A 27,910-nucleotide genomic window follows, 5' to 3' on the forward strand; every position below is an offset into this window, starting at 1 on the left:
CCCAACAAACTTGAGACATCTGTGGCATTTTGTTGTGTGACAAAACTGCAAATTTTTAAAGTGGCCTTTTATTGTCCCCACCACAAGTTGCACCTGTGTAATGATCATGCTGTTTAATCAGCTTCTTGATATGCCACACCTGTCAGGTGGATGGATTATCTTGGTAAAGGAGAAATGCTCACTAACAGGGATGTGAACAAATTTGTGCACAAAATTTGAGAGAAATACACTTTGTGCATATGGAACATTTCTGGGATTTTTTATTTCAACTCATGAAACATGGGACCAACACTTTACATGTTGCGTTTTTATATTTTTGCTCAATATATTTTGAGGTCTTTTTTTAAATGATGTTGAATTATTTCTTCATGGGTTGTGCATTTGTAACAGCTTTGTTTTATCTTAAATCATAATTCTGAATATCTACAATAATAAAGAAATGTATAGCAATTGTTGGATGTCTGCATTACATAATTTATACTAGTATGTGTGGATTTTATAATCCACACATTTTGACCATTATGTGGGTATTATATCAAATTTGATTATGTGATAAGGATTCCTCATATTTGCTCTTGGTATCATGCAGACTTCGAAAGTGTTTAATCATACAGCATTGTCTATAACAAATCATACTCATGCTCACTTGCAAAACACTCAGCATCCCAGACACTCATTCAATAAACTTGATTGACAATCATTGTCTTTGAGGAAAAAGTTAGAAAAATATAATCCTTCCTACATTCAGGGCTTTCACTATTGCACTGCAACTAGTGTTTGGTCACATCAGAACAGATATACCATATTACAACTACCGTATGGTCTCCCATAACATGTGAGAGACCATTTCGTAAATATTGAAGCTAGTGCTAGCCCAATCTTCACAAATTTTACACTTAACAAATGTATATCGGTATGGTCATGTCATTTACAAGCCTTATTGATCATGGATTAAAAAGCGGGGGACCATGCTTTCCTTGGCAAAATGCAAGGTCCACAAAAGGCATCAGATATATCAAGTAAAAATCACACAGCATACTATATTGCAACATTTTAAAATGATATTGCACTCCAGCAGAGACTAGTAATCATGGCACAACATTAACCCATCCATAATCTTGAAAAAACTAACTTGAACTGTTAAAGTAGTAGATTACCAGGTGCAATTACTGGGAGATTTCCAGGTCGACTTCATTGCAGACATTGCATTGCATCAACCAATGGTTGCGTGACATGTCATCGACTGGGTCGGCATCAGATTGCAAAATCATATGATGGAATTAGTTTATATGTTAAAACAGTGGCGTGGGACAATTTTGTATTTTTTGGGGCAAAAAATTTTCATGGGGCAAAGAGAAAAATGTGCTGTTTTATAGCTAATCTCATGCTATTCTATACATTTTGCCGTAAGGCTGTGAGAAAATGTTGCTGTTTTAAAGCTAATTTCCTGCAATTTTATAGCTAATTAAAGATCAAATTTAGGTGGTTGACTGTGATAAAGGCACTGGAATATCAGCTGTCTTGTTTGCTAAATGAACAAATGAAATAGGCAGTGGCATAGAAGCACAAGGATATAAGCTTCATTGCAGTCATATTCGTGGCTTATTGGGTGTGTGGCTTCCAGTTAGTTTTGGCAACCCATCCCATGAGAGTGAATGTCATTCCAGTTCATCTCTTCTGTTATATTTACTCAAATCTGACTAACCCAATGCACTGCTTGCTATGAATTCTATCTGATGGTGTTTGTATGCTTAGGTAAATAATATCCCGTTTAGAACACTGACAAGTAAAGAGCATTACATGTCTACGCCCCAGTGTTAAACATCTATCCAGGTGATGTGAGTTTTGGCATGCATCTGCAATGTAGTCAGCCTGGAACTCGGCCACTGTTTACAAGTGTTCAGAGGATTGACATGCAATGCATGTACAGCAGCATGGTTGTCTGTTTTCTTCTGGTCATCTGAATCTCCATTACAGACAGCATGAGAATGACACTTTGGTGGTGTATGTTGGGGCAGTTTCTGGAGAGAAATTATACATTTACATGTCGAACTCTGCATTTATAGGCTACACAATAATACATTATTAGACATATGAGTGCCTTAAGTGGTAAATAAATAGTCTGTGGTGGATGGATCTAATGTCTTGCTAAGTGATTGCTAACTTGTCCAACAGTGAAACAACCCACAAATATGAAAGCGATGTCTTACCTCTGTCCTTCACTGTGTCAATGTATGTCTTCATAAATTCTTTGTGATGGTCTTGCCTTGTTTCCAATATCTCATCATCCCCCTCCATTATCTCATCAGCCATGTTGTCATATAGCTTAATGAATCTGAAAAGAAAAAGGCATATCACATATTTTCAATTTTAATTTAATATTTATCATCTGGACCCAGTTTTTTTAATACAGAAAAAATTATCCTGTGTTGTCCCAATCTTGTTCCCCCATTTGATTTTGTTCCCCCTTCATTAGAACAAATGACATGGGATCATATAACATGATCTTTGTTGTAGTATACAGTGCCTTGCGAAAGTATTCGGCCCCCTTGAACTTTTCGACCTTTTGCCACATTTCAGGCTTCAAACATAAAGATATAAAACTGTAATTTTTTGTGAAGAATCAACAACAAGTGGGACACAATCATGAAGTGGAACGAAATTTACTGGATATTTCAAACCTTTTTAACAATAAAAAACGGAAATATTGGGCGTGCAAAATTATTCAGCTCCTTTACTTTCAGTGCAGCAAACTCTCTCCAGAAGTTCAGTGAGGATCTCTGAATGATCCAATGTTGACCTAAATGACTAATGATGATAAACAGAATCCACCTGTGTGTAATCAAGTCTCTGTATAAATGCACCTGCTCTGTGATAGTCTCAGAGGTCCGTTTAAAGCGCAGAGAGCATCATGAAGAACAAGGAACACACCAGGCAGGTCCGAGATACTGTTGTGGAGAAGTTTAAAGCCGGATTTGGATACAAAAAGATTTCCCAAGCTTTAAACATCCCAAGGAGCACTGTGCAAGCGATAATATTGAAATGGAAGGAGTATCAGACCACTGCAAATCTACGAAGACCCGGCCGTCCCTCTAAACTTTCAGCTCATACAAGGAGAAGACTGATCAGAGATGCAGCCAAGAGGCCCATGATCACTCTGGATGAACTGCAGAGATCTACAGCTGAGGTGGGAGACTCTGTCCATAGGACAACAATCAGTCGTATACTGCACAAATCTGGCCTTTATGGAAGAGTGGCAAGAAGAAAGCCATTTCTTAAAGATATCCATAAAAAGTGTTGTTTAAAGTTTGCCACTAGCCACCTGGGAGACACACCAAACATGTGGAAGAAGGTGCTCTGGTCAGATGAAACCAAAATCGAACTTTTTGGCAACATTGCAAAATGTTATGTTTGGCGTGAAAGCAACACAGCTCATCACCCTGAACACACCATCCCCACTGTCAAACATGGTGGTGACAGCATCATGGTTTGGGCCTGCTTTTCTTCAGCAGGGGCAGGGAAGATGGTTAAAATTGATGGGAAGATGGATGGAGCCAAATACAGGACCATTCTGGAAGAAAACCTGATGGAGTCTGCAAAAGACCTGAGACTGGGACAGAGATTTGTCTTCCAACAAGACAATGATCCAAAACATAAAGCAAAATCTACAATGGAATGGTTCACAAATAAACATATCCAGGTGTTAGAATGGCTAAGTCAAAGTCCAGACCTGAATCCAATCGAGAATCTGTGGAAAGAACTGAAAACTGCTGTTCACAAACGCTCTCCATCCAACCTCACTGAGCTCAAGCTGTTTTGCAAGGAGGAATGGTCAAAAATTTCAGTCTCTCCATGTGCAAAACTGATAGAGACATACCCCAAGCGACTTACAGCTGTAATCGCAGCAAAAGGTGGCGCTACAAAGTATTAACTTAAGGGGGCTGAATAATTTTGCACGGCCAATTTTTCAGTTTTTTATTTGTTAAAAAAGTTTGAAATATCCAATAAATTACAGTTTTATATTGAAGCCTGAAATGTGGCAAAAGGTCGAAAAGTTCAAGGGGGCCGAATACTTTCGCAAGGCACTGTATGATGTGATATGTTACAGATTTGATTCATTTTGATCTGGGAAAGCTTTCCACTAGATGTTGGAACGTTGCTGCGGGGAACTTGCTTCCATTCAACCACAAGAGCATGAGCCGGGTACAAATCAAATCCTTTGTTTGTACCCCCCAGGGCAATTGAACTGATTCCAGATGCTGACCCAAAACATCACCAGCGGAGAAGAGGTACTCGGAGTGGACTTCTAGTCTGACTCAGGAGGCGCGCACACCACCAACCGCTTCCGAGTATATTATTCACTAATGTTTAGTCACTGGATAATAAAGTTGATGAGCTGAGGATTTCCTTCCAGATATACATCAGGGATTGTAACATACTCTGTTTCACGGAAACATGGCTCTCTTGGGATTTACGGTCTGAGTCCGTACAGCCAGTTGGGTTCTCAGTTCATCGCGCAGCCAGAAATAAAAATCTCTCCAGGAAGAAGAAGGGTGGGGGTGTATGTTAAATTGATTTACTACTCATGGTGTGATTGTGATAACATACAGGAACTCAAGTCTTTTTGTTCATCTGACCTAGAATACCCCACAATCAAATGCGGGTATAGTCACAGCTGTGTATATTCTCCCTCAAGCTGATACCACGACAGCCCTCAAAGAACTTCACTGGACTTTATGCATACTGGAAACCACATATCCTGAGGCCACATTTATTGTAGCTGGATTTCTAACAAGGGAAATTTGAGGAAAGTGCTACCAAAATTCTATCAACACATCGACTGTAGTACTCGCGCTGCTAAAAAATTTGACCACTGCTACACCAACTTCCAAGATGCCTGCAAGGCCCTCCCCCGCCCTCCATTCGGCAAATCTGATCATGACTCCATTTTGCTCCGCCCTTCCTATAGCCAGAAAATCAAACAGGAAGTACACGTGCTATGGACTATTCAACACTGGTCTGACCAATCGGAATCCACGCTCCAAGATTGTTTTGATCACGCAGACTGGAATATGTTCCGGGTAGCCTCCAAGAATAACATTGATGAATATACTGATACGGTGACTGAGTTTATCAGGAAGTGTATAGGAGATGTTGTTTCCACTGTGACTATTAAAACCTACCCTAAAAAGGAACCCCTGGCTAGATGGCCGCATTCGCGTAAAACTGAAAGTGCAAACCACTGCATTTAACCATTGAAAGGTGACTGTGAATATGGCAAAATACAAACAGTGTAGTTATTCCCTCTGCAAGGCATTCAAACAGGCAAAACATCAGCATAGAGACAAAGTGGAGTCGCAATTCAACGGCTCAGACTCAAGTCGTATGTGGCAGGGTCTACAGACAATCACGGACTACAAAATGAAAATCAGCCATGTCTTGGACACCGGCGTCTTGCTTCTGGACAAGCTAAACACCTTCTTCGCCTGCTTTGAGGATAAGACAGCGCCACCGACACGGCCCGCTTACCGAGGGCTGTTGGCTCTCCTTCTCTGTGGCCGACAAGAGTAAGACATTTAAACGTGTTAACCCTCGCAAGGCTGCCGACCCAGATGGCATCTCTAGCCGCGTCCTCAGAGCATGCGTAGGCCAGCTGGCTGATGTATTTATGGACATATTCAATCTCTCCTTATCCCAGTTTGCTGTCCTCGCATGCTTCAAGATGGCCACCATTGTTCCTGTACCCAAGAAAGCAAAGGTAACTGAACTAAATGACTATCGCCCCGTAGCACTCACTTCTCACAAGTGCTTTGAGAGACTAGTCAAGGATCATGTCACCTCTACCTTACCTGACACCCTAGACCCACTTCAATTTGCTTACTGCCCCAACAGATCCACAGATGATGCAATCGCCATTGCACGCACACTGCCCTATCCCATCTGGACAAGAGGAATACCTATGTAAGAATGCTGTTCATTGACTATAGTTCAGCATTCAACACCATAGTACCCTCAAAAGCTCATCATTAAGCTTGAGGCCCTGGATCTGAACCCCGCCCTGTGCAACTGGGTCCTGGACTTCCTGACGGGCCGCCCCCAGGTGGTGAAGGTAGGAAACAACACGCTGATCCTCAACACTGGAGCCCCACAAAGGTGTGTGCTCAGCCCCCTCCTGTACTCCCTGTTCACACGACTGCGTGGCCACGCACACCTACAACTCAATCATCAAGCTTGCAGATGACACAACAGTAGTAGGCTTGATTACCAACAGTGACAAAGCCTACAGGGATGAGGTGAGGGCTCTGTGAGTGTGGTGCCAGGAAAACAACCTCTCACTCAACGTCAACAAAACAAAGGAGATTATTGTGGAAAAGAGCAGATGGAGCTTCCCCCTATCCACATCGAAAACGACACATCACTAACAAACTGAAATGGTCCACTCTCACAGACAGTGTGGTGAAGAAGGCGCAATAGCGCCTCTTCAACCTCAGGAGGCTGAAGAGATTTGGCTTGGCACCTAAAACCCTCACAAACTTTTACAGATGCACAACTGAGAGCATCCTGTCAGGCTGTATCACCGCCTGATATGGAAACTGCACTGACCACAACCACAGGGTTCTCCAGAGGGTGTTGCGGTCTTCCCAACGCATCACTGGAGGTAACTACCTGCCCTCCAGGACACCTACAGCACCCGATGTCACGGTAAGGCCAAAAAGATCACCAGTCTCAGCATTAACAGTGAAAGGCGACTCCGGGATGCTGGCCTTCCAGGCAGAGTTCCTCTGTCCAGTGTTCTTTTCCCCATCTTAATCTTTTCTTTATATTAGCCAGTCTGAGATATGGCTTTTTCTTTGCAACTCTCCCTAGAAGGCCAGCATCCCGGAGTCACTTCTTCACTGTTGACATTGAGACTGGGGTTTTGCGGGCACTATTTAATGAAGCTGCCAGTTGAGGACTTGTGAGGCGTCTGTTTCTCAAACTAGACACTTTAATGTACATGTCCTCTTGCTCAGTTGTGTACCGGGGCCTCCCACTCCTCTTTCTATTCTGGTTAGAGCCAGTTTATGCTGTTCTGTGAAGGGACAGCGTTGTACGAGATCTTCAGTTTCTTGGCAATTTCCCGCATGGAATAGCCTTCATTTCTCAGAACAAGAATAGACTGACGAGTTTCAGAAGAAAGTTCTTTGTTTCTGGCCATTTTGAGCCCGTAATCGAACCTACAATTGCTGATGCTCCAGATACTCAACTAGTCTGAAGAAGGCCAGTTTTATCGATTCTTTAATCAGGACAACAGCTTTCAGCTGTGCTAACATAATTGCAAAATGGTTTTCTTATGATCAATTAGCCTTTTAAAATGATAAACTTGGATTAGCTAACACAACGTTCCATTGGAACACAGGAGTGATGGTTGCTGATAATGGGCCTCTGAACGCCTATGTAGATATTCCATAAAAAATCTGCCGTTTCCAGCAACAAAAGTCATTTACAACATTAACAATGTCTACACTGTATTTCTGATCAATTTGATGTTATTTTAATTGACAACAAATGTGCTTTTCTTTCAAAAACAAGGACATTTCTAAGTGACCCCAAACTTTTGAACAGTAGTGTACATAGACATGAAATCACTGGCCACTTTAATAAATGAAACACTAGTCACTTTAATAATGTTTACATATTTTGCATTAGTCATCTCATTTGTATATACTGTATTCTATTCTATTGTATCTTAGTCTATGCCGCTCTGACATTGCTCATCCTTATATTTATATATTCTTAATTCCATTCCTTTACTTGGATTTGTGTGTATTGTGTGTATTCTTGTGAAATTGTTTGATATTACTTGTTAGATAGTTCTGCACTGTTGGAGTTAGAAACACAAGCGTTTCGCTACTCCCGCAGTAACATCTGCTGAACGTGTATGTGACCAATACAATTTAGTAGAATTTTATCCTATGACAGTGCCACGTTGAAAGTCACTGAGCTCTTCAGTAAGGCCCTTCTACTGCCAATGTTTTGTCTATGGAGATTGCATGGTGGTATGCCTGATTTTATAAACTTGTCAGCAATGGGTGTGGCTGAAATAGCCAAATCCACTCATTTGAACGGGTGTCCACATACTTTTGTATATATAGTGTATATGTGACCAACAGGCATAGTTATACAGGGATATTATGATACTATACACTCTCAGTCATCTCGTCAGACTTACTTGATGGCAGGATTTTCTTTAAGCCCTGAAGGCCAGCAGATCAATGTGTCTCCACTAACAACAATCATCTTGAGTGTAGTGATATTTACCAAACACTTTGGCAAATATGACATGTTATTCTTATGAACAAACAAGGATTCCAATTCTTCCAACCTGAATCGGACACAGGAGATATTGGGAATAGTTAAAGAAGCTGTGGCCAACCCTCCTCCTAGAGAGCTACAAGGTACAGGCTTTTACCTCAACCCAACACACATCTAATTCAGGGGTGTACTCACTAGGAACTAAACCAAAGCAAATGTGACAAAACGTGGAGGGTCCTACCTAAATTTGTAAAAAAATTAACTAGTTTTCCTTGCAGAACATTTTTCGTTGCCAAATACTTTGCTATGATGTGCACTAGCAAATACACCCCAGCTAATCAAGATCCTGATGAGCAGCTGATTAACAGAGCCTTCAGCAGGGCTGGAGAAAAAACCTGCGCACTCAGTAGCTCTCCAGGCAGAAGGTTGCCCCCACCCAGAGTGGAAACATGTAGTACTTCATTATAACCATTTTAATATCATTCATGAATATGAAACTTTTATCATTAGATGATCATGATGATAATCAATGATGGTAATGTGTGAGTGATGAATGATGAAATGGTAATCTGTTATAGCATTAACGCTATGCTTCACATACCTGTCCATATCCTCAGGCAAATCCGTCAACATGTTGATACTCATATCCAACAATTGTAGGCTTGTCATACGAAGAGCACAGATGGGTATGCTGGCGAATTGGTTTTCTGCTATATCCAGATGTGTGACTTTCTTGAGATTGCTTAACTGAAACAAAGACTCTGATTTATTCTGTGTTTACATAGAAGAGCTGTAGCAAGAAAACAAATCCCTACAATAAAGCCCTTATAAAACATTATCATCACAGAATGAGACCTTTTGCATTTTCGTTAAGTTTTCGCATGGTTGTGGTTCGCCATTGTTGCTTGTTGTACAGTATACACAGTGAGTGTACAAACATTAAGAACACCTTCCTAATATCGAGTAGCACCCCCCATAGAACAGCCTCAATTCATAGGAGCACGGACTTTAAGGTGTCGAAAGCGTTCCACAGGGATGCTGGCCCATGTTGACTACAATGTTTCCCACTGTTGTGTCAACTGCATTCACCTGGTCAGTCTATATCATGGAAGGAGTGTTCTTAATGTTTTGTACACTCAGTGGAAATACCTGGTTCTAATACAGTTAACTGCCAAAATAATGGAAACGCTTCAGTAAATGAAGGATACAAAGTATATTGAAAGCAGGTGCTTCCACATAGGTGTGGTTCCTGAGTTAATTAAGCAATAAACATCCCAACATGCTTAGAGTCGTATATAAAAATGCTGGATAGGCCATTATTTTGGCTACCATGGCTATGCCCCCATAGGATGACAATGCCCCCATCTACAGGGCACGAGTGGTCACAATGGTTTGATAAGCATGAAAATGATGTAAACCATATCCCATGGCAGTTTCAGTCACCAGATCTCAACCCAATTGAACACTTATGGGAGATTCTGGAGAGGCGCCTGAGACAGCATTTTCCACCACCATAAACAAAACACCAAATTATAGCATTTCTCGAGAAAGATTGGTGTCGCATCCCTCCAATAGAGTCCCAGACACTTTTGGAAAGACCTTGGACACTATAAACACCCAGCTAGAGGTCAGAGATCAGCGGAACAACAGTAATATAGCCTGGCTGCTATTCAGAGGATTGTTGCTCTGTAACATAACTTGCAGCGACGGCCGCGCAGTTGGTTGGTGTATATAAATGTGCATATTCACAACAACCTGAGCCCGTTGCAGACTCACAATGATGGGGCTTTCCTTAGAAAATACAGGGTCCCACGAGAAGAGATAATCAGACTGCTTGACCTTGTGTCTCCCTCAATCAGCCGACCAACCCACTGCAACTTTGCCTGAGTGCTGCAACCTGGGCTTAGGGGTAGATGTAACATAGTAAACAAAAATAGTATGATATGTTACGTTTGTATGCATTACTTTGTGGATGTCCATCATCCATTTCGTATGATATGTTTCAAATTACAATTAGTATGATATGTTTCAAATTACAATCTGTTTATGTCAGAAATTGCAATTCGTACAATATGTTCAAAATATGCAATACATAAGATATTTTACGAATTCCAATTTGTTGTGGCAAATGTTTGCTAGGTGGCTAACGCTAACATTAGCTAGGTGGCTAACGTTAGCTAGACTAGGGGTTAAGGATAAGGTTAGAAGTTAGGTTAAAGGGTTAGGGTTAATTTTGGATTTTCATTTAATATGTTACATCTAGTCTATGAGACCAGAGTGGTATCATACAAATCAGGTTTGAGGAGAAAGTGACTCAACTCTGAGTTCAACTCGGGATAACCAGTCATATGAATATGGCTTACCTTTTAGTCAGGTCAATTTCTATTTGCAACAAATCCTTCAGATCTAATCTGCTCTGGGGCAGACTAACTCAGGGCTAACTCCATTTATCCTGAATGAAGTGTTTGAGCTGCGAGTTGAGGACCAATGAAATCAGAATACCTCCCTCTTGCAAAGATTGTGTCATCACCCCCTTTGTTTGAGGAAGACAATTGATTAAATATTTTATTATTCAACTGTTTCTGTGTGTAAATACATACAGTACCAGTCAAAAGTTTGGACATCTACACATTCAAGGGTTTTTCTTTATTTTGAATATTTTCTACATTGTAGAATAATAGTGAAGGCATCAAAACTATGACATAACACATATGGAATCATGTAGTAACCAAAAGAGTGTTAAACAAATCAAAATATATTTTAGATTCTTCAAAGTGATAACAGCTTTGCACACTCTTGACATTCTCTCAACCAGCTTCATGGGGAATGCTTTTCCAACAGTCTTGAAGGAGTTCTTACATATGCTGAGCACTTGTTGGTTGCTTTTCCTTCACTCTGCGGTCCAACTCATCCCAAATCATCGCAACTGGGTTGAGGTCAGTTGATTGTGGAGGCTAGGTCATCTGACGCAGCACTCCATCACTCTCCTTCTTCGTCAAATAGCCCTTACACAGCCTGGAGGTGTGTTATGGGTCATTGTCCTGTTGAAAAACAAATGATAGTCCCACAAAACGCAAACCAGATGAGATGGCGTATCGCTGCAGAATGCTGTGGTAGCCATGCTGGTTAAGTGTGCCTTGAATTCTAAATAAATCACAGACAGTGTCACCAGCAAAGCACACCTGCACCATCACACCTCCTCCTCCATGCTTCACGGTGGGAACCGCTCATGCGGAGATCATCCATTCTCCTGCTCTGTGTCTCACAAAGACATGGCGGTTGGAACCAAAAATCTCACATTTGGACTCATCAGAAAGATTTCCACCGGTCTAATGTCCATTGCTTGTGTTTCTTGGCCCAAGCAAGTCTCTTCTTATTATTGGTGTCCTTTAGTAGTGGTTTCTTCGTAGAAATTTGACCTTGAATGCCTGATTCACGCAGTCTCCTCTGAACAGTTGATGTTGAGATGTGTCTGTTACTTGAACTCTGTGGTAACTCTAATGAACTTATCCTCTGCAGCAGAGGTAACTCTGGGTCTTCCTTTTCTGTAGAGGTCCTTATGACAGCCAGTTTCATCATAGTGCTTGATGGTTCTTGTGACTGCACAAATTTTCCGTATTGACTGATCTTCATGTCTTAAAGTAATGATGGACTGTCGTTTCTCTTTGCTTATTTGAGCTGTTCTTACCAACTACCTACCTCCTCCCCATATTCGTTTTTTTCTGCTCTTTTGCACACCAGTATTTCTACTTGCACATCCTCATCTGCACATCTATCACTCCAGTGTTAATTGCTAAATTGTAATTACTTTGCCACTATGGCCTATTTATTGCCTTACTTCCTTACTTAATTTGCACACACTGTATACAGATTTTTGTATTGTGTTATTGACTGTACGTTTATTTCTCCCATGTCTAACTCTGTGTTGTTGTTTTTGTCACACGGCTTTGCTTTATCTTGTTCAGGTCGCAGTTGTAAATGAGAACTTGTTCTCAACTGGCCTGACTGGTTAAATAAAGGTGAAATAAAAAAATAATAAATATGGACTTTGTCTTTTACCAAATAGGGCTATCTTCTACATACCACCCCTACCTTGTCACAACACAACTGATTGGCTCAAACGCAATAAGAAGGAAAGACATTCCACAAATGAACTTTTAACAAGGCACACCTGTTAATTGAAATGCATTCCAGGTGACTACCTCATGAAGCTGGTTGAGAGAATGCCAAGAGTGTGCAAAGCTGTCATCAAGGCAAAGGGTGGCTACTTTGAAGAATCTCAAATATAAAATGTATTTTATTTGTTTAACACTTTTTTGGTTACTACATGGTTCCATATGTTATTTAATAGTTTTTATGTCTTCACAATATTCTACAATGTAGAAAATAGTCAAAATAAAGAAAAAACACCAAATTCTTTTTTTTGTATGACTTAATGAAATTATTTGAGGCTGACACCAAGACACCCAAGACCCACTCCAATTTGCATACTGCCCAACAGATTCATAGATGACGCATTCTCAATTGCTCTTCACACTGCCCTCACCCACCTAGATAAGAGGAATACATACTGTATGTCAGAATGCTGTTAATTGACTACTGCTTAGCATTCAACACCATTGTCCCCTCCAAGCTCTCCACCAAGCTTAAGACTCTGGGTCTAAACACCTCCCTCTGCAACTGGATCCTGGACTTCCTGACGGCCTGAGCCCAGGTGGTGAGGGTAGGCGACATCACCTCCTCCACGCTGACCCTCAACACAGGGGCCCCACAGGGGTGTGTGCTTAGTCCCTTCCTGTTCTCCCTGTTCACCTACCACTGCGTGGCCACGCACAACTCCAATACCATCATCAAGTTTACTGATGACATGACGGTGGTAGGCCTGATCACCGGCAACGATGAGTCAGCCTACAGCGAGGAGGTCAGTAACCTGACAGTGTGGTGCCAGAACAACAACTTCTCCCTTAATGTCAGTAAGACCAAGGAGCTGATCATGGACTACAGGAAACGGGGGGGGGGGGCATTTTGGTCTCATCTGACCACAACACTTTCACCCAGTTGTCCTCTGAACCATTCAGATGTTCATTGGCAAACTTCAGACGGGCATGTATATGTGCTTTCTTGAGCAGGGGGACCTTGCGGGCGCTGCAGGATTTCAGTCCTTCACGGCATAGTGTGTTACCATTTGTTTTCTTGGTGACTATGGTCCCAGCTGCCTTGAGATCATTGACAAGATCCACCCGTGTAGTTCTGGCCTGATTCCTCACCGTTCTCATGATCATTGCAACTCCACGAGGTGAGATCTTGCATGGAGCCCCAGGCTGAGCGAGATTGACAGTTCTTCTGTGTTTCTTCCATTTGCGAATAATCGCACCAACTGTTGTCACCTTCTCACCAAGCTGCTTGGCGATGGTCTTGTAGCCCATTCCAGCCTTGTGTAGGTCTACAATCTTGTCCCTGACATCCTTGGAGAGCTCTTTGGTCTTGGCCATGGTGGAGAGTTTGGAATCTGATTGATTGATTGCTTCTGTGGACAGGTGTCTTTTATACAGGTAACAAGCTGAGATTAGGAGCACTCCCTTTAAGAGTGTGCTCCTAATCTCAGCTCGTTACCTGTATAAATGACACCTGGGAGCCAGAAATCGTTCGGATTGAGAGGGGGTCAAATACTTATTTCCCTCATTAAAATGCAAATCAATTTAGAACATTTTTGACACGCGTTTTTCTGGATTTTTTGTTGTTATTCTGTCTCTCACTGTTCAAATAAACCTACCATTAAAATTATAGACTGATCATTTCTTTGTCAGTGGGCAAACGCACAAAATCAGCAGGGGATCAAATACTTTTTTCCCTCACTGTATCTATTTATCAGTCGTATTGCTTGGGGATAGAAGCTGTCCAAGAGCCTGTTGGTGCAAGACTTGATGCACCAGTACCGCTTGACGTGCAGAAGCAGAGAGAATAGTCCTATGGCTTGGGTGGTTGGTGTCTTTAACAATTTTCCGGGCCTTCCTACTACATTGCCTGATAAAGATGTCCTGGATGTCAGGGAGCTCGGACACAGTGATGTACTGGGCTATCCGCACCAACCTCTGTAGCTCCATGCGATCAAGGGCGATGCTATTGTCAAACCATGCAGTGATGCAGCCAGTCAAAATGCTCTCAATAGTACAGCTGTAGAACTATTTGAAGATTTGAAAGCCCATGCCAAACTTTTTCAATCTCCAGAGGGGAAAACTGTGCTCGTGTTTGAACCATTTTAAGTCTTTAGTGATTTGGAAACCGAGGAACTTGAAGCTCTCAACCTGCTCCACTGCAGCCCCGTCGAGGTGGGTGGATTTTTTTGTTGTTATTCTGTCGCTCACTGTTCAAATAAACCTACCATTACAATTATAGACTGATCATTTCTTTGTCAGTGGGCAAACGTACAAAATCAGCAGGGGATCAAATACTTTTTTCCCTCACTGTAACAAAATAGCTATCTGAGTTAACCTTGTATCCTTATTGACCTTTTATTTTTTATTTTTGCACTGCACTCTCACAGGGCCCTACACACTCACACACACACTCACTCCATAATCTTCTCACTCACATAATATGCACACACATTTATACTGACTCTACACACACCCACTCACATACAAGCTGCGACTACTCTGTGTATCTGCTTGATTTTATTGATCTCTAGAGAAACTGCGCAATGTGCGTATTGAGCTCACAGAAAAAAATAATACCAAAATTCAATTAGCTCAGCACTAGAGCTTAAGCACTATAGAAAAGAAGACGACAGATTCAAATCTTGAAATCAATGGTTTGTTTGTTATTTATTTTTGTTATTTATTTTCATTCATAAAAACTAATCTGTGAAATGTATTGGCATAGCTTACATTTCACATGAAACTAGAGGGGATCACGTGAAAAACCGAACATGGCCCCAATGATGCTCTTAGCTGTCACACTTACATATTCACTCTACGTGCTTGTTTGGGAAACACTTTAAAGTAAATAACTTGGGAAGCACTGCCTCTGGTACTATCATCGTAATGCTTAATTTGTGTCACAACTGGGAAACGAGGCCCAGATCTGTCTACAATTGTAAGATATCTAGATCCAATGTGTGCCTGACTAACTCCGGAGGTGGGCAAGAAGATCTAATCAAAATCAGATCACAATGTATATTTTGATTGTCTACCCCTGTCAAAAAATGTTGGGCACAATCAGAATCTGGACGAAATCAGGAAAATGGATGCATGTTAGAACAAGGTATAAACGGAGCTTTTGAAGATATCATACCACACAAGCCATTTCACACAAATACCCCTTACCTCAAAAGGCAACTCTTCAAGATAATTTCCAGTTAGCTCCAATCTCTCCAGATTCTCACATTCACCAAGTTCTGGAGGAATACTGGACAGCCTATTGTAATTAACTTTCAGCACCCTCAGCTTTGTTAATTGACCTTACAAAAAAACATAGGGAAGACATGTAATGGAATGAAGAAACAGATATGTTCTAAATCCCATTTACATTCAATTCAAATTAAGGATGTTTAATGAGCTAATGTAACAAATAAAGACAAAGTCATAGGAGAGACTTCAACTTTCATATTTTCAAATAGGAGGACATGCATGATACATAATAATTACCTATTTCAACAGGCAGCTTGTCAATTCCGTTTTGGGGTATATCCAATACGCAGAGGTCCGGAAACTGCACAATCCACGCTGGTAATTTGCAGATTTTAGTTCTTCTTATGTGCCATTCTCGAAGGTATGTCATATCAAGAAGATTATCAGGAAGTTCCTGCATTGAAAGTAATACAACATGAAAACAACGATAGTGTGGATACCTACAATGGTAGTGATGTTATCTGAAAACAATCATGATGAAAAAGAATGAGATGGTATGAGCCAACTTACTATCCATTTATCACCATCCAGTTCAAAAATGAATTTGATGCCCTCAATTGTGGGATTTGCATCTGTAGGATAAAAAAGTCAGTTAAAGAGTGGAGCATGGCATTGATTGAGAGTGAGAAGAGAGAGAGCATAGTAACCATGGCACAAGTACTTATTCAGATAAATATACAGTGCATTCGGAAAGTATTCCGACCCCTTCCCTTTTTCACATTTTGTTACATTACAGCCTTACTCTAAAATGGATTAAATTATAACATGTACTCTACACACAATACCGCAAATTGACGAAGCAAAAACAGTTTTTTTTGCACGTTATAACAAATAAAAAACAGAAATACATACAGTAAGTATTCTGACCCTTTGCTAATGAGACTCGAAATTGAGCTCAGGTGCATCTTGTTTCCATTGATCATCCTTGAGATGTTTCTACAACTTGATTGGAGTCCACCTGTGGTAAATTCAATTGATTGGTCATAATTTGGAAAGGCACACACCTGTCTGTATAAGGTGCCACAGTTGACAGTGCATGTCAGAGCAAAAGCCAAGCCATGAGGTCGAATGAATTATCCGTAGAGCTCAGAGACAGGATTGTGTCGAGGCACAGATCTGTGAAAGGGTACCAAAAAATGTCTGCAGCATTGAAGGTCCCGAAGAACACAGTGGCCTCCATCATTCTTAAATGGAATAAGTTTGGAACCACCAAGAATCTTCCTACAGCTGGCCGCCGGCCAAACTGAGCAATCGGGGGAGAAGGGCCTTGGTCAGGAAGTTGACCAAGAACCCGATGGTCACTCTGATAGAGCTCCAGAGTGGAGATGGGAGAATCTTCCAGAAGGACAACCATCTCTGCAGGATTGCACCAATCAGGCCTTTATGGTAGAGTGGCCAGACTGGGGCGAAGGTTCACCTTCCAACAGGACAACGACCTAAAGCACACAGCCAAGACAATGCAGGAGTGGCTTCAAGACAAGTCTCTGAATGTCCTTGAGTGGCCCAGCCAGAGCCCAGACTTGAACCCGATCGAACACCTCTGGAGCAACCTGAAAATAGCTGTGCAGCGACACTCCCCATCCAACCTGACAGAGCTTGAGAGGATCTGCAGAGAAGAATTGGAGAAACTCCCCAAATACAGGTGTGCCAAGCTTGTAGCGTCATACACAAAAAGACTCAAGGATGTAATCACTGCCGAAGGGGCTTCAACAAAGTACTGAGTAAAGGGTCTGAATACTTTTGTAAATGTACATTTGTTTTATATTTGTATATATTTACAACATCTTCACGGGACATGTTGGGATTGCTGTCCTAATGATTTAATTGTTTTGCTGAGCTTGCCTGTGTTTGGTATATCCTGGTGGGGCTGAATTTCATTCAGAGCTGTTCTCGTCAGGTAGTGTTGGAGCACTTCCACCTCGTTGGACTTCAATTTCTTGCATGCTATGCGATACTGCCATTGCTGATCGATCCTTGGGAAAAATATTTACACGTTTTTCTGGAAACGTTGACATTTGTGTAGTAGCTTATTTACAAAAGGCATGGTTCGACCAGATCATCACAGCAACATCAATTGTTGAAAATACATTGTCTGGATGAGAGCAACGATTAAGACACTGCTGTTGGATGTCATTATTATCACATAGCTGAGGTGAATCTAGTTTACAGGGGTACCAGTCTTTTTTTTGTGCCATCATGCTACTCGTCTTCTTGTCATACCAAATATTGTGTCGCTCCAAACAAGGAGTTGCATGATGGCACAAACAGACTGGTAATCCAGGTGATTTAAAGGAAAACTCCACCCAAAAACTATCTTTTGGTATTTGTTTCATTAGAACATTGTTGGTATAGTCCCAAAATGTTTTGCATGCCAGAAATCACAAGATATGTAACTTTCAAAATACAGCTGGTATGATGCATTTTGCATCAAATAATGCTGCGTTCAAATCACATTTTATTGGTCACATACACATGGTTAGCAGATGTAAAAGGGCTTTATAAATACATTTGATTGATTGATGTTATTGCGAGTGTAGCGAAATGCTTGTGCTTCTAGTTCGGAAGTTTACATACACCTTAGCCAACTACATTTATACTCAGTTTTTCACAATTCCTGACATTTAATCCTAGCAGAAATTCCCTGTTTTAGGTCAGTTAGGATCACCACTTTATTTTAAGAATGTGAATTGTCAGAATAATAGAAGAGAGAATGATTTATTTCAGCTTTAATTTCTTTCATCACATTCCCAGTGGGTCAAAAGTTTACATACACTGAATTAGTATTTGGTAGCATTGCCATTAAATTGTTTAACTTGGGTCAAACTTTTTGGGTAGCCTTCCACAAGCTTCCCACAATAAGTTGGGTGAATTTTGGCCCATTCCTCCTGACAGAGCTGGTGTAACTGAGTCAGGTTTGTAGGCCTCCTTGCTCGCACACACTTTTTCAGTTCTGCCCAAAAATGTTCTATAGAATTGAGGTCAGGGCTTTGTGATGGCCACTCCAATACCTTGACTTTGTTGTCCTTAGCCTCTATGGGCTAGGTGGGACGCTAGCGTGCCACCCGTGGTGCACTCCATCAACAGCAGGTGCATTTCAAGAGCGGCAAATTTGAATCCAAATAAATGTCAAAATTCAAATTTTTCAAACATACAACTATTTTACACCCTTTGAAAGATAAACATCTCCTTAATCTAACCACGTTTTACGATTTCAAAAAGGTTTTACGGCGAAAGCATAAATTTAGAGTATGTTAGGACAGTACATTTACAAGAGTTGTGTGTAATGTTTTGTCAATTCAAAGACAGGGTAACCAAAACCATAAAACCAGCTAAAATGATGCACTAACCTTTTACAATCTCCATCAGATGACACTCCTAGGACATTATGTTAGACAATGCATGCATTTTTAGTTCTATCAAGTTCATATTTATATCCAAAAACAGCGTTTTACTATGGCATTGATGTTGAGGAAATCGTTTCCCTCCAATAACCGGCAGTCAAGTCAGCGTCACAAATTAAATAATTAAAATTAGAAAACATTGCTAAAATATTATATTGTCATTTAAAGAATTATAGATTTACATCTCTTGAACGCAATCAACTTGCCAGATTTAAAAATAACCTTACTGGGAAATCACACTTTGCAATAATCTGAGCACTGCGCCCAGAAAAATACGCGTTGCGATACAGACTAGACGTCATGTTGGGGAGATCTAAAATCGAAAATACTATGTAAATAATCCATTACCTTTGATTCTCTTCATCAGATGTCACTTCCAGGTATCACAGGTCCATAACGAATGTAGTTTTGTTCAAAAAAGCTCATCATTTATGTCCAAAAATCTCCGTCTTGTTAGCACATGATCTAAGCCAGCCGGACTTCTCGTCATGAACGAGGGGAAAAAATATATTTCCGTTCGTTCAAACATGTCAAACGTTGTATAGCATAAATCATTAGGGCCTTTTTTAACCAGAACATGAATAATATTCAAGGTGGACGAATGCATACTCTTTTATAACGTATTGGAACGAGGGTACCCAACATGAACTCGCGCGCCAGGTGTCTAATGGGACATCATCGTTCCATGGCTCTTGTTCGGTCAGATCTCCCTCCAGAAGACTCAAAACACTTTGTAAAGGCTGGTGACATCTAGTGGAAGCAATAGGAAGTGCCAAAATATTCCTCAGCCCCTGTGTTTTTCAATGGGATAGGTTTAAAGGCAATACAACACATCAGGTATCCACTTCCTGTCAGAAAAAGTCTCAGGGTTTTGCCTGCCAAATGAGTTCTGTTATACTCACAGACACCATTCAAGCAGTTTTAGAAAATTTAGGGTGTTTTCTATCCATATGTAATAAGTATATGCATATTCTAGTTACTGGGTAGGAGTGGTAACCAGATTAAATTGGGTATGTTTTTTTATCCAGCCGTGTCAATACTGCCCCCTAGTTAAGCCATTTTGCCACAACTTTGGATGTATGCTTGGGGTCATTGTCCATTTGGGAGACCCATTTGAGACCAAGCTTTAACTTCCTGACTGATGTCTTATGATGTCGCTTCAATATATCCACATAATTTTTCTTACTCATGATGCCATCTATTTTGTGAAATGCACCAGTCCCTCCTGCAGCAAAGCACCCCCACAACATGATGCTGCCAACCCCTTGCTTCACGGTTGGGATGGTGTTATTCGGCTTGCAAGCCTCCCCCCTTTTTCCTCCAAACATAATGATGGTCATTGTGGCCAAACAGTTCTATTTTTGTTTCATCAGACCAGAGGACATTTGAAGTACGATCTTTGTCCCCATGTGCAGTTGCAAACCGTAGTCTGGCTTTTTTATGGCGGTTTTGGAGCAGAGTCTTCTTCCTTGCTGAGCGGCCTTTCAGGTTATGTCGATATAGGACTCGTTTTACTGTGGATATAGATACTTTTGCACCTGTGTCCTCCAGCATCTTCACAAGGTCCTTTGCTGTTGTTCTGGGATTGATTTGCACTTTTCGCACCAAAGTACGTTCATCTCCAGGAGACAGAAGTGGTATGACGGCTGCGTGGTCCCAAGGCGTTTATACTTGCGTACTATTGCTTGTACAGATGAACATGGTACCTTCAGGCGTTTGGCAATTGCTCCCAAGGATGAACCAGACTTGTGGAGGTCTACAATTTATTTCTGAGGTCTTGGCTGATTGTCAAGCAAAGAGGCACTGAGTTTGAAGGTAGGTCTTGAAATACATCCACAAGTATACCTCCAATTGACTCAAAGGATGTCAATTCGCCTATCAGAAGCTTATATAGCCATGAATTTTCCAAGCTGTTTAAAGGCACAGTCAACTTAGTGTATGTAAATTTCTGACACACTTGAATTGTGATACAGTGAATTATAAGTGAAATAATCTGTCTGTAAACAATTGTTGGAAAAATTACTTGTGTCATGCGCAAAGGAGATGTCCTAACCGACTTGCCAAAACTATAGTTCGTTAACAAGAAATGTGTGGAGTGGTTGAAAAATGTGTTTTTATGATTCCCACCTAGGTGTATGTAAACTTCCAACTTCAACTGTATAAATATATGAATGAGCAATGACGGAGCGGCATAGGCAAGATGCAATAGATCGTATAGAATAAAATACAGTACATACATATGAGATGAGTGATGAAAGATATGTAAACATTATTCATGTGGCATTATTAAAGTGACTAATGATCCATTTATTAAAGTGGACAATGATTTCAAGTCTGTATGTAGGCAGCAGCCTCTCTGTGTTAGTTATGGCAAATATAACATTTGTCTGATCTACATCTAGGAAAATGTCCCTCTTGATTTATTTTGAAAAAAGGGTCTCATTGCTACTGTAATGGTTAATACTCAGATTGTATCACTCATTGTAGAACATTTTGTTTACACCGACAGTAAACTTCACATTCTCAGACACTTTGCCTGTGTCCAAAACTGTTCTTTCTTCTGAAGTGTGCACTTGTACACTCCTCCCCATACATTTAATACCAACAGTCTGATGGCCTTGAAATAGAAGCTGTTTTTCAGTTTCTCGGTCCCAGCTTTGATGCACCTGTACTGACCTCACCTTCTGGATGGTAGTGGGGTGAACAGGCAGTGGCTCTGGTGGTTGATGTCCTTGATGATCTTTTTGGCCTTCCTGTGACATTGGGTGCTGTAGGTGTCCTGGAGGTCAGGTCATTTTCCCCCGGTGATGCGCTGTGCAGACCGCACCACCCTCTGGAGAGCCTTGCGGTTGTGGCGGTGCAGTTGTCATACCAGGCGGTGATACAGCCCAACAGGATGCACTCAACTGTGCATCTGTGAAAGTTTGTGAGGGTTTTAGGTGACAAGCCTAATTTCTTCAACATCCTGATTTGAAGAGGCGATGTTGCGCCTTCTTCACCACACTGTCTGTGTGGGTGGACCACTTCAGTTTGTCCATGATATGTACGCCGAGGAACTTAAAACTTTCCACATTCTCCACTGCTGTCCCGTTGATGTGGATAGGGGGGTGCTCCCTCTGAGGATTCCTGAAGTCTACAGTCATCTACTTTGTTTTGTTGACGTTGAGTGAGAGGTTGTTTTCCTGACACCACACTCTGAGTGCTCTCACCTCCTCCCTGTAGGCTGGTCCCGTGTGGCTCAGTTGGTAGAGCATGGTGTTTGCAACGCCAGGGTTGTGGGTTCGATTCCCGCGGGGGACCAGTACAGGGAAAAAATGTATGAAATGTATGCATTCACTACTGTAAGTCGCTCTGGATAAGAGCGTCTGCTAAATGACTAAAATGTAAATGTATGTCTTGTCGTTGTTGCTAATCAAGCCCACTAATGTTGTGTCTTCTGCAAACTTGATGATTGAGTTGGAGACGTGCATGGCCACGCAGTCATGGACGAACAGGGAGTACAGGAGGGGGCTGAGCACGTACCCTTGTGGGGCCCCAGTGTTGAGGATCAGTGAAGTGGTGGTGATGTTTCCTACCTTCACCACCTGGGGATGACCTGTCAGGAAGTCCAGGACCCGATTGCACAGGGTGGGGTTGAGACCCAGGGCCTCAAGCTTAATGATGAGCTTGGGGGGTACTATGGTGTTTAATGCTGAGCTACAGTCAATGAACAGCATTCTTACATAGGTATTCCTCTTGTCCAGATGGGATAGGGCAGTGTGCAATGTGATGGCGATAGCATCGTCTGGACATATTGGGGCGGTAAGCAAATTGAAGTGGGTCTAGGGTGACAGGTAAGGTGGTGGTGATATGACTGATCCTTGACTAGTCTCTCAAAGCACTTCATGTTGACAGAAGTGAGTGCTACGGGGCGATAGTCATTTAGTTCAGTTACCTTTTCCTACTTGGGTACAGGAACAATGGTGGCCATCTTGAAGCATGTGGGGACAGCAGACTGGGATAGGGAGAGATTGAATATGTTCGTAAACACACCAGCCAGCTGGTCTGCGCATGCTCTGAGCACGCGGCTAGGGATGCCACCTGGGCCGGCAGCCTTGTCAGGGTAAACAAGAGCCCACAGTCTTTGGTAGCGGGCCGTGTCGGTGGCACTGTATTATCCTCAAAGTGGGCAAAGAAGGTGTTTAGTTTGTCTGGAAGCAAGACGTCGGTGTCTGTGATGTGGCTGGTTTTCCTTTTGTAGTCTGTGATTGTCTGTAGACCCTGCCACATACGTGTTGTGTCTGAGCTGTTGAATTGCCACTCCACTTTGTCTCTATACTGACGTTTTGCTTGTTTGTTTGCCTTGCGGAGGGAATAACTACACTGTTTGTAATTGGCCGTATTGCCAGTCACCATTCCATGGTTAAATGTGGTGGTTCGCGCTTTCAGTTTTGTGCGAATGCTGCCATCTATCCATGTTTTCTGGTTAGGGTAGGTTTTAATAGCCACAGTAAGTACAGCATTTCCAATACACTTCCTTATAAACTCGCTTATCGAATCAGCGTATATGTTGATATTATTCTCTGAGACTACCCGGAACATGTCCCAGTTCGCGTGATCAAAACAATCTTGAAGTGTGGATTCCAATTGGTCAGACTAGCGTTGAATAGCCCTTAGCATGGGTACATCCTGTTTGAGTTTCTGCCTATATGAAGGGGCGGAGCAAAATGGAGTCGTGGTCAGATTTGCCAAAAGGAGGGCGGGGGAGGGCCTTGTATGCATCGCGGAAGTTAGAGTAGCAGTGATCCAGTGTTTTATCAGTGTGAGTACTACGGTCAATATGCTGATTGAATTTAGGTAGCCTTGTTTTCAAATTTGCTTTGTGAAAATCCCCAGCTACAATAAATGCAGCCTCAGGATATGTGGTTTCCAGTTTGCATAAAGTCCAGTGAAGTTCCTTGAGGGCCTTCATGGTATCGGCTTGAGGAGGGATATACATGGTTGTATATAAACGTGATTGCTGTCATGCATAAAAAAATGGGACTATATTAACAATGGACTACTGAAACAAATACCTTAAATATTGTTTTGGGGTTTAATTTTCCTTTAAGTTAAAAATAATATGAGAATATATCTAGAATATGGTTGTCAAACCTCTGAGTTTTGATTAATAAACATACTTTGCCAGAGCGCTTTTCTGTACTCGCTCGTGTTCCTTCTTCTGCTTGTTCTTGTATTTTTTCTCTCTGCCTTCCCAAATGTTCCTGAGCAGTGAGATGTCATAAACTGGTATATCAACCCTCCTGTCCACCCTCATGTTGATTTCCCCTGTGGAAAAATACAGAAATTGAGGGTAAGTAAAAAACATGACATTATACCCACAAACAAAAAGGTATTTCACTACAAGCCTCTATCCTTTTGAGAAAATCTGTTATAAAATTATATTTAAAAAAAGGATTGGGTTTAGCTAACAGATAAGCAGCATCAAGGGGGTAAAATGTATATCTTGTTAGAAATCAGATGACAATCTACCATAAAACAAGGGTAATCCAAAAACTGTATCTAACCGTTTGACCCACGATCTTACCTCTGGAACTGTTAGGTTGAATCTCACATTTGAGTGTTGATTCCATGTTATGTGTTTTAAATGTGTCTGCCAATATGAATGACACTGTACAAGTTCAGATGTAGAGTTGTAGATCTTTGATTCCATATTGAAATTGTTACCAATTGACACTCCTTTTTTGGGCTCCCGAGTGGAGCAGCGGTCTAAGGCATTGCATCTCAGTGCTAGAGGCATCACAACAGAACCTAGTTCGATTCCAGGCTGTATCACAACCGGCCTTGATTGGCAGTCCGATAGGGCGGCGCACAATTGGCCCAGCGTCGTCCGGGTTAGGGTTTGGCCATTAGGGTAGGCCGCCATTGTAAAAAATAATTTGTTCTTAACTGATTTTCCTAGTTAAATAAAAATGTATTAATTAATACCATAGTGCAGGAAGTGCCTTGAAAAACAAACTTTGGTTTTGTGCCCTTTGTCTTTTATGTGTACATTACATTTTAGTCAATTAGTAGAAACTTTTATCCAGAGCGCCTTGACTTGTATTTTCTAGAGCTTTGAGAGAAAATCATACACAAATAATTTACTCTACAGTTGTTTAGACATGTATTAGCATCAGAAGCACAGGCTTCCCCAAGCGAGATTGGACAAGCACAAACATGCTTTGCCATGCTTACTTTTCAGTGCGCTGAATAGGAAAAGTCTCTATTTCTCCTGTAAAAAACATTTGATGCAGATGATATTGATTAAAAAAAGGATCATGCTATATACAGTAAGTGCTTCATTTATTATAATTTTTTACTATTTTTTACATTGTAGAATAATAGTGAAGACATCAAACTATAAAACAACACATATGGAATCATATAGTAACCAGAAAAGTGTTAAACAAATCAAAATATGTTTTATATTTGAGATTCTTCCAAGTAGCCACCCTTTGCCTTTATGACAGCTTTGCACACTCTTGGCTTTCTCTCAACCAGCTTCAAGAGGTAGTTAACTGGAATGCATTTCAATTAACAGCTGTGCCTTCTTAAAAGTTAATTTGTGGAATTTCTTTCCTTCTTAATGCTTCTGAGCCAGTCAGTTTTGCTGTGATAAGGTAGGGGTGGTATACAGAAGATAGCCATATTTTGTAAAAAACCAAGTCCATATTATGGCAAGAACAGCTCAAATAAGCAAAGAGAAACGACAGTCCATCATTACTTTGAGACATGAAGGTCAGTCAATGTGGAAAATTTCAAGAACTTTGAAAGTTTCTTCAAGTGCAGTCACAAAAACCATCAAGCGCTATGATGAAACTGGCTCTTATGAGGACCACCACAGGAAAGGAAGACCAAGAGTTACCTCTGCTGCAGAGGATAATTTCATTAGAGTTACCAGCCTCAGAAATTGCAGCCCAAATAAATGCTTCACAGAGTTCAAGTAACAGACACATGTCAACATCAACTGTTCAGAGGAGACTGCGTGAATCAGGCCTTCATGGTTGAATTGTTGCAAAGAAAGCATTACTAAAGGACACCAATAATAAAAATAAGAGACTTGCTAGGGCCAAGAAACATGAGCAATGGACATTAGACCGGTGGAAATCTGTCCTTTGGTCTGATGAGTCCAAATATGCAATTTTTGGTTCCAACCGCCATGTCTTTGTGAGACGCAGAGCATGGAGGAGGAGGTGTGATGGTGTGGGGGTGCTTTGCTGGTGACACTGTCAGTGCTTTATTTAGAATTCAAGGCACACTTAACCAGCATGGCTACCACAGCATTCTGCAGCGATATGCCATCCCATCTGATTAGCACTTAGTCCCACTATCATTTGTTTTTCAACATGACAATGACCCAAAACACCTCCAGGCTGTGTAAGGGCTATTTGACGAAGAAGGAGAGTGATGGAGTGGTGCATCAGATGACCTGGCCTCCACAATCACCCGTCCTCAATCCAATTGAAATGGTTTGGGATGAATTGGACCACAGAGTGAAGGAAAAGCATCCAACAAGTGCTCAGCATATGTGGGAACTCCTTCAAAACTGTTGGAAAAGCATTCCAGGTGAAGCTGGTTGAGAGAATGTCAAGATTGTGCAAAGCTGTCATCAAGGCAAAGGGTGGCTACTTTGAAGAATCTGAAATCTAAAATATATTTTGATTTGTTTAACACTTTGTTGGTTACTACATGGTTCTACATGATTACATGATTCCATTCCATAGTCACACAAAAAAATAAAAAATTGAATGAGTAGGTGTGGCCAAACTTTTGACTGGAACTGTTTATATATTATATACGCTAAAGGTAACCATGCCCTATATGTGGAGCACATCAATCATCACCACAGCATTTTGATGAGAACAGTCACAGCAGTCGGCTTTGCTAAGTTCACCTCGCTCTTTAATGCCTCTGACCACACTGACACATTTGGTTTCTGATCACAGTCATACCACACTGAAACCTAGACTGTGACGTGACTTTAACCCTGTTGAATAGTCTAAACTGAATAATCATTAATGGGGAAGTTCAGGATTGTACAACTTGATGTTAGATGGTTTAGATGGTTTTAAAGAAAAACAAACCATTGGTGATAGTTTCTCCTGGTCCATAGACTACAGGAGGGTGTGGAACCAAATAATGGTGAACATCCACTTTAAAAGTCAGAAAATTATATAAGTATGTAAATTAGAATAACATTAGTAATTGTGGAGTTATGCCATGAGGTGCTATTTTTGTAAAATTCTACTTTATATTTAGACTTGGGAACAGACTGCTGTGACTGACTATTGATATAAAAACTGAAGTCATGGTAGCAAGCACTTGAACAGGATTGAATGCTTTCATAAATGTATGTCTTCATATATATTACTTTCAGCTCAAGAGTCTGAATGGTCCTTCATCAATCTCACTTGGAAACATATTGGTTTCTCTCTACTTTTAGATCCAAAACAGTTGTTTGCTGTAGTTTGTCTGTACCTTGAATTTCACAACACACATTTATTATTCTGTGAAAATAACCAGATTTTCCCCTAAGCTATAAATCCTGTATGAAAACAATGAAGACATCCATAGGTACGATTATTGATAAGACAATGCGTACAACAAATACATTTTCTTACCTGTGTAAATTGACTGCTTCTGTGTAACTTCAACTGCTTGTTTAGTTGTTTACAAAGTTGTTAGGCTAAAATACAGATGACTAACAACTGTCTGCCTCTCTGTGACCAAGGTGCTATTTTTACACTGGAGATATGATTCCATGGGTCACATGGAGGCACTCTC

General features: G+C 41.1%; 1 protein-coding gene across 2 annotated transcripts; it reads right to left on the reverse strand.

Annotated features, from left to right (window-relative positions):
• Positions 1 to 1,096: 1,096 nt before the first annotated feature.
• On the reverse strand, positions 1,097 to 27,862 carry lrrc2 (leucine rich repeat containing 2). 2 transcript variants are annotated; one of them, XM_014174882.2, is made up of 11 exons: positions 27,748 to 27,845; positions 25,322 to 25,358; positions 24,265 to 24,412; positions 17,547 to 17,677; positions 16,215 to 16,276; positions 15,942 to 16,098; positions 15,621 to 15,754; positions 8,897 to 9,042; positions 8,213 to 8,365; positions 2,211 to 2,335; positions 1,097 to 2,021 (listed from the first exon to the last, which is right to left on the reverse strand). In XM_014174882.2, the coding sequence occupies exons 3-11, from the start codon at positions 24,399 to 24,401 to the stop codon at positions 1,972 to 1,974; spliced, it is 1,095 nt and encodes a 364-aa protein (XP_014030357.1). In that variant the 5' UTR covers positions 24,402 to 24,412; positions 25,322 to 25,358; positions 27,748 to 27,845; the 3' UTR covers positions 1,097 to 1,971. The 2 variants fall into 2 exon arrangements, with proteins under 2 accessions (XP_014030357.1, XP_014030358.1); XM_014174883.2 differs by lacking the exon at positions 25,322 to 25,358 and having other exon boundaries at positions 27,748 to 27,862.
• Between the last annotated feature and the right edge of the window lie 48 nt (positions 27,863 to 27,910).

This window comes from Salmo salar, chromosome ssa26, assembly GCF_905237065.1.
Source record: "Salmo salar chromosome ssa26, Ssal_v3.1, whole genome shotgun sequence".
NCBI lineage: Eukaryota > Metazoa > Chordata > Actinopteri > Salmoniformes > Salmonidae > Salmo > Salmo salar.